We start from the raw sequence: 7,550 nt of genomic DNA, 5'->3' as shown, positions 1-7,550 counted from the left end.
GGGACGCCTCGCACGGGTGGGGCCCGCTGTCCCCCGCCTCCACCGGGAGCCCCTGGCTGCGGCTGGGACACCTCGCACGGCTGGGGCCCGCTGTCCCCCGCCTCCACCGGGAGCCCCTGGCTGCGGCTGGGACACCTCGCACGGCTGGGGCCCGCAGTCCCGCGCGGCCCCGGCAGCACCACGCCCCGCCCGTTGCCATGGGTACCCGTTGCCATGGTACCCGGTGTCCCCGTGTCTCGGCTCCGCCGCTCCGCGCCCCCGGCACGATGGTTCCGCGGGGGGCGGTGACAGCGCGGGGGGGAGCACGGCCCCTTTAAGAGCGGCGCCGCCATGATCTGCCTGGTGCTGGGGCTCTTCGCCGGCCTCTTCCACAGTGGTACGGGACGGGAACCCCGGCGCTGGGCCTGAGGAGCAGGGACCCCCTCTCCCCTTGTGACTGAGGGCCAGGGACCTCCGTTCCCCGGGAGAGACCCCGCGGCTGAAGGCCCGGGCCGGGGCTCTCCTGTCCCTGTGCCTTCTGCACCCGGCGGCCGCGGCCGGGACCGCGCTGCCCTCCCCTGCGGGAACCTGGGAATCCCCCTGCGCCCCCACGGCTGAGGACCTGCGACCCCCCTGTGCCCGCTTGGCTGAAGGCCCGGAGGCGTCTCCTTCCCCCCTCAGACCTCTGCCCTCTCCCTGCAGCCTTCGGCGGGGTCAATGAACGAACCTTCGTGGCCATCAAACCGGACGGGGTCCAGCGGCACCTGGTCGGGGAGATCATCCGGCGCTTCGAGAGGAAGGGGCTGCAGCTGGTGGGGATGAAGCTGCTGCAGGTGAGCGGCCGGGCCCCCCCCAGGCTGAGGGTCCCTGGAGCCGGGGAGCCCCTGCAGCCCCCCAAGCCCCGGTTGTGCCGGTGACTGCTGGGGGTTCTGCCTGCACAGCCTGCTGGTGTCGTTCCAGCACCAAATCCTCGCGGCTCAGAGGAGAGCTGGCACTGGGAGGGGTGATTCCAGCTGTGAGGAGCATGTGTGCCCTTGGCTGTGCCGTTACTCCAGGGCTGTCACTGTAAGCTGGCAGCTGCAAACCCCTGTCTGCGTCAGGCTCCTGCTGTTTCACTCCTGGAGTTGAGCATCTGTGCAAGAGCTTAATTCTCTTGATTTGCTGCATCCCTGAGGTGCAGCCCTTGCCCGGATCCCCTGTGTGGGAGCAGACTAAGCCCTGTGCTCTGTGCAGGCCTCGGAGGAGCTGCTGAAGGAACACTACCTCGCCCTCCGGGACCGTCCCTTCTACGGCCGCCTGGTGAAGTACATGAGCTCCGGGCCCATCGTGGCCATGGTGAGTGCTGGCCAGGGCCCTGGGCCGAGGAGCGGGGACAAAGTGCAAGGTGTGAGCAGCACGGGCGGTTGGCACAGTGGAAGTGAGGTGATTTCTCCCCTCAGAGGGTCTCTTGAAGCTGTACTGAACTGCAGGGATGTTTTCTGTTGTAAATTAAATCACAGAAGAGTTGGAAGGGACCTTAAAGGCTTTGTTCCACCCCCTGCCATGGCCAGGGGCTCCTTCCACAAGACCAAGGTTGCTCCAAGCCCCATCCAGCCTGGCCTTGAGTGCTTCCAGGGATGGGGAGAAATCCACAGGCAATTTGGATTATTTTCCAAAATCAACTTTAGAAGAATAATTTGGAGAGGCCCTTTCCTGTCTCTCACCTGGGTGGATCCGGTGGGGAATTCCGAGGGCAGATGTGACCTGCTGGGGCAGCTGTGGAAGCTGATGCTGATTTTGCTCTCCCTGCAGGTCTGGCAGGGCCTGGATGTGGTGAAGACAGTTCGCGCTATGATCGGGGAGACCAATCCAGCTGAATCCAGGCCTGGCACCATCCGAGGAGACTTCTGTGTTGAAGTCAGCAAGTGAGAGCTTTGACTTCTTCTTCCCTCAGTGTTCCAGGGCATCCTGTCCAGGCATTCCTGTGCCAGGCCTGCCTGAGCCATGAGTCTGCATTCCCAGAGCAGAAGTTCTCCCTTTTGTGTTCAGACCAGAGCTGAGCTCTGATTCCCAGGGTTGGCTTCAGTAGGAGGAAAAGCCTGGGTTGTGTCTTTCCTTCCTCCTGAGTCCTCTGTTGAAAGCAGGTGGGGTTTGCCTGTTTTCCCCTGGTAATCAGGACTGTCAGGCTGTGAAGAGGAAGGGAGGCTCCCACTCAGTCCTTTCATGGGAGCAGGTGAATATCCATGGGTGGTGACCTTGGGTGGCCCCAGCCTGGCTTGTGGTAGACACAGCTCTTACTGAACCATCCTGGCCTAGAGCTCTGTTTCCTGGTGTCTGATACCAAACCTGCTTTGATGGAAGGGGGGAAATCTGGAGGCACAGCTGGAATTACTGACATAAAAATGCAAATCCCAGAGCTGCAGCCACTTTCAGCTCCTCCTGTAGCAAACAAATGTTCCTCAGCAGAGGAGGAGGGGGTGCTGGGAACTGGCACTGCTGCAAGGATGAGGGTGCATGATAGGAAGGGATATTGTGGGATAGGACTGCCTCTGTTGGTTTAATGAAATTGGTCAAGGGGGAGTTTTCCAGGCTGCAGCATCCCCCTCCCACTTTTCTCGGCTTGGTTAGAGCTGCTCCCTTTCTGCTTGCCCACAGGAACGTGATCCACGGCAGTGACTCGGTGGAGAGTGCCCAGCAGGAGATCTCGCTCTGGTTCCGCCCGGAGGAGCTGCCGTGCTGGGAGGACACAGCTGCGCACTGGATCTACGAGTGAGGAGCAATCCCAAGGGAAGTTCAGCTTCCTGCTGGCACACGGGACATTTCCATCCATTTCATGGCAGCTGCTGGGGCTGGCTGCAGAGCCTCTGTGGGATTTCTCTTCTGCCTGTGGGAGCTGAGCTGTGTGTGGAACTCTGTGGTCCAGCTCCTGCCAAGGGGAGCTGCTTCTTTATTTCTCTCTCTGCTCTAGTTAGTTGGTATAGTTGCTCTGTTTGCTGCAGCATCTTAAATCCCAAGTGGCTCAAGCTGATGAATTGAAGTAAAACTTGGGCTCTTGGCCCATTCTCTGGTGTTCTCATCCCTGCCTGGAGCAGGAGAATGCATTTTCCTTGCTGCTGGGAGAGGTGCTGGTCACTAGGGTGATGGCGCTTGACAATTTACCTGCATTTCTAGAAGGCTTTGCACCAAAGGGTTTTAAAGAATTGGGCTGCTGTAGGATAAAGGAGCAAATTCTCATTTTGGAGTTCATTCCAAGACAAGGAATGAAGGATGGGACAATTCTCTCTCCCTTGGTGGGAGCCCTGTGTGCTGGGGCCTGGCACGAGCTCCCCCAGTTTCAGATGTGATGAGCGAGTCCGTGGAAGGAAGGTTTTCCAAATGCTGTTAAACGCACAATTCCTCAGGCTCTGTTTCCTGGGCTGTGGCTGCTCCTCCAGGTCTGCTCTGGTTCTCTAGGGCTGCATGGCCCTGACCCAACCTGACACCAGACTGTCCCTCTCTGGTCACTGAAGCAGCAGCACTGGGGCAGCCACAGGAATAGAAGGGGGAGAGGGAGGCAGGGATGGGTTTGTGGATCTGGAGCTCAGGAAGGACTATTTAGGGGAGTATTTAGTTCTCTCTTGTGCACAGCACAGGCTGTGGAGTCCTGGCGCTGAGCTCTGGCAGATCCCGACCTCTTCCTTGTCCCCCTGAGAGCTTGCAGTGGAGCTTTCCTGCTGGGAGGGTATCTGGAAACCAGTTTGTACTGGGCTGGACACCAGCTGTGAGGTGTCCCTGGGCCACCCAGCTCCTCAGAGCTGTGCTGTGTCTGAGCTCCCTGTGCAGCCTCACCAGAGCATAAGGACAGGGGCAGTGACATGGAATCCTGCCATGGAACAGGGACAGAGTTAAACCAAGGGAACAAGATCCCCAGGGCTTTCCTGTGTGCAGGATGTTTGACCTGTGCCCTAAAAGCCTGTCCCTCTGGGTCCTCAGCTTTGTAGGTGCTGGGGAACGAGGGCAGCTCTTGGGGAGCAAAGTCACCCCCTTCCCGCAGGGTGGTGGGGCTCAGCAGGAGTGGGAGGTCTCCCTCCAGGGAGTGGGGCTGCCCAGCTGCCTCAGCCAAGCCTCCTCCTGCCTTGGGGCCTTCTCCGGGCACCTGTGTCTAGCTCTAAATACCTGACTGATCCCCTTTGTTCCTGGAATTTGTCCACTTGGCTGCATTTGGAGCCTGGCTGCAGAAGACGCTGGTGAAGACTGAGGTGTGAAGCGAGTGGGAGGAAGGCCACATTTGTTGTTTAACAGATGCATTGAGAAGAGCTGTTGGCACCAAGAGCTGCCAGCTCTAATACAGGAAAACGCTGCCCAAATATCTGAGCTTTATCTCCTGTTGTTGCCTCTTCCTGAAGAATCCCTCTCCTCCCTGTTTACACGGATGAGATTTAAGATGCTCTCCTGGTTCCAAAGCCCACTGAACTCCAGTCAAATAACAGACCTGGCTCATGGAGACACAGTCCCAGGCCAGTCCTCTCCTCTCTGTGTGTAGGTTTGGTGTCTGCCATGACCTCGTCCCACTCCGGGGCACGACGGAGCAGCAGCTGGAGGGAAAGGGCCCCCAGAGACTCTGCTGGGAGCAGGCACAGGAGCTGAGCTGGGGGTGGTCTTCCTCCAGCCCCTGGGGACTTTTAATTGCTTTGCATGTTGGTTCCTGCTGCTTCTCCTCTCTCCAAGACTGTTAAGCTGTAATAATAAAAGTAGAAGCTGTCTGTTGTTCCTCTTGGGGCCCTTGAAGGAGGGGGCTGCAGGTGCTTGTCACAAGTAGCCTGGGCAGCAGTGGAGGGGAGGTTTTGGCTGCAGCAGTTGTGTGTCAGAGCTGGAGGAGGTGGAGGCAGCAGAGATCCTCTTGCCTCTGCTTCTCCCTGCAGCAGAAGTCTGGCTGGGGTGATGCTCAGCAGAGCCAGGCTGATGATGCAGCACCACACACATGGCAGCAGAGGTCATTCAGCTCCCTGTCAGAGCAGGGTCATGTGGAGCACTGTCACAGGAATGTGTCCAGGTGGGTTTGGAATGTCTCCAGAGCTGGAGACTCCACACCCTCCCTGGGCACCTGCTCCTGTGCTTTGCCACCCTCAGTGTAAAATTCTTCATTTTGAGCAGGGAGTCCTTGTGTTTTAGTTTCTGGTCCTTGTTCCTCCTCCCACTGCTGGGCACCACAGGAAGAGTCCTGCAGGATCCTCTTGGCTGGATGCCAGCCCAGTGTTAGGCCCTGGTTTCTGCTCCTGGGGCTTTTCCCTGGATTTTGAGCAGTGCATGTGCTAAGGAGTTAGGTCTGAGCTGATGCTGTCAGCCAAACACAGACGCAGAGTATTTGAAAATGAAAGAGGGTTCAAAATTTTATGGGCTGGGAAATGGCTTTTGACCTGTTCTCTCCATAGTGGTGTTTTCCCAGCACCGTTAGTGGGAACGCAGAGCTCTAGGCCCATCCCCTCCCTCAGCCGAGCTCTACCCCAGGACAGAGCTGGCCCTTTTGGCCACTGATGGCTCCAGTTGAAGTCGCCATCAACCCCCAGATGGCAGATGTTTGCTGGGCTGCCCTCCAGCCTCTCTTCCCCTAGACTGTGTGCTCAGCCCCATCCCAGGTGCAGAGTCCAGCGCTGCTGCTGTTGGATTTCACACAGGTTGTGACTGCCCAGCTCCCTGTAAGGGCCCTTTGGGACTCACAGCCACTGCCAGTTCACTGTTGTTGGCAAACCTACTTCATCTACGTTAAATTCCTGAGCATGGATCACTTATAAAAACACCCAAGAGCACCAGGCCTCAAGCAGAGCGCTGCCTAACCCCACTGGTGCCTGTCCTGATGTGACCCCGTTTACTGCAACCCTTTGAGCCTGACCTGCTCACCCGTGTAAGGGGGAACTTGGGGAGCACTGTGAGGGACAGTTTATCCAAGAGTGTGTTAGAGATGGTATCAAAAGCTTTGCTAAAACCCCAAACCACTGCCTCTGCTGTCTTCCCTTGGTCAACACACCGCTGGGAGGAGTGGCTGATACCTCAGAGGGATCTTGACAGTGGGAGAGGGGCACAGAGGAACCTTCTGGAATCCAGCACAGGTCAGAGCTGGGTCCTGCATCTGGGGAGGAACAACCCCAGGCATCAGCCTGGGCTGGGGCTGCAGCTCTGTGGAGAAGAGGGTGACACCGACTGTTCCTGACCAGCCTTGGGGCCAAGGTGGGGGTTCCTGGGGGTGTGAGGGAGGGGATCCCGCCCCTCTGCTCAGCCTGTGAGGCACATCTGGAATGCTGTGCCGGGACAGGAGGGACATGGAGCTCCTGGAGCAGGTCCAGTGGAGGCTGTGGGGATGCTGAAGGGCCTGGAGCATCTCCCTGTGAGGAAAAGCTGAGGGAGCTGGGGTTGTTCAGCCTGGAGAGGAGCCCCAGCTGAGAGGGGCCCTCAGCCCTGGGTGTCCCTGTGTGCAGGGAGGGGCAGAGCAGGGCCCAGGCTCTGCTCCGAGGGCCTGGCAAAGGCACCAGAGGAACGGGCAGAGACAGCCCAGGAAGTTCCAAATGAACACCATGAAAACTTTCTTATATGCTGGAACAGGCTGCCCAGAGAGGGAGTGGAGTGTCTGTTCCTCTGTCTGGACACAGCCCTGTGCCCTGAGCAGGCAGGTGGGGCTGGATGAGCCACTGGTCCCTTCCAGCCTGAACAGTTCTGTGCCTCTGGGCAACCTGTGCCTGAGCTTCTCACAAATGGGAATTAAGCAGGACCTTCCCCCTGTGAACCCACACTGGCTGTGACTGCTGACTGCATTGTCACTCAAGGGCTTTTCAGCAACTCCCTAAACAACCGCCAGGATTTGAACAGACACTGAAGTGCAGGGTTCTCTTCCTTAAGTCTGCTTGAGAACCGGGATATTTATCACCTGACACTCATCAGAGACCTGTCCAGACTCCCGAAACCCTGAAAAATAATGGAGAGGTCCCACGATGACATCAGTCAGCTCTGTCAGTGCCCTGGGATGGATCCCATCGTGTCCATCCAGCTGGAGCAGCCAGTCCTGAACAGGGAGTTTGTCATCTCCAGTCAAGGTCTTCCAGAACAGGCCTGCAGCCTTATCCACACGAGCCACTGTTTAGATATATTAGATTACTCTGTTGCCCCTTATCGTTACACACATTCCCTAAGTTGCATTTCATTCCATGCATGGAAGAAACCTGAGCTTGTTTAAGGGACACGAGGGGCAGGACGAACGCAGCTTCCTGGAGGCCTCACGCCACTGATTCTTATGAGGCTGCACCACAGACTGCTTGCAGAGTGAAGAGGACGCGGGCAGCCTCTCTCCGCCGGACCTCCGCCGCTCCCTCAGGGGCCGCGGCCATCTTGCCGCCCCTCCCGCCGCCGCGCGCGGTCCGCCGGGAAGGGGCGGTGCCGGTGGCGGGGATTGGCCCGCCTCCGTCACGTGGTGAGGGGCAGCCGACAACGAGCCGTTCCCGCGAGGTGTGGCGGCGGCGGCGCTCGCTGATTGGCCGCGGTGTGAGGCGTGGCCGTTGGAGCGGCCGCCGATTGGTCGCTGCGCGCGCGGCCCGGCGCGAGGGCAGCACCGCCCACGTGACGCG

General features: G+C 58.7%; 1 protein-coding gene across 1 annotated transcript; it reads left to right on the top strand.

Annotated features, from left to right (window-relative positions):
• Positions 1-288: 288 nt before the first annotated feature.
• NME3 (NME/NM23 nucleoside diphosphate kinase 3) lies at positions 289-4,700 on the top strand. The gene is made up of 5 exons (XM_040078957.1): positions 289-376; positions 682-812; positions 1,213-1,314; positions 1,771-1,883; positions 2,614-4,700. Exons 1-5 carry the CDS (start codon positions 331-333, stop codon positions 2,729-2,731), a joined length of 510 nt encoding a protein of 169 aa, XP_039934891.1. The 5' UTR covers positions 289-330; the 3' UTR covers positions 2,732-4,700.
• Positions 4,701-7,550: the final 2,850 nt, after the last annotated feature.

This window comes from Hirundo rustica, chromosome 15 (genome assembly GCF_015227805.2).
Source record: "Hirundo rustica isolate bHirRus1 chromosome 15, bHirRus1.pri.v3, whole genome shotgun sequence".
In the NCBI taxonomy this organism is placed as follows: Eukaryota; Metazoa; Chordata; class Aves; order Passeriformes; family Hirundinidae; genus Hirundo; species Hirundo rustica.
The sequence above is the reverse complement of the archived record's forward strand: the minus strand, read 5'-3'. Positions and strand labels throughout refer to the sequence as shown.

Bases quoted from the DNA above. Each gene is read 5' to 3' on its own strand.
- NME3 (XM_040078957.1), top strand. From the start codon at position 331: ATGATCTGCCTGGTGCTGGGGCTCTTCGCCGGCCTCTTCCACAGTG. The intron at 813-1,212 runs GTGAGCGGCCGG...TGCTCTGTGCAG, and splicing joins TGGGGATGAAGCTGCTGCAG to GCCTCGGAGGAGCTGCTGAA. The intron at 1,315-1,770 runs GTGAGTGCTGGC...CTCTCCCTGCAG, and splicing joins CCGGGCCCATCGTGGCCATG to GTCTGGCAGGGCCTGGATGT.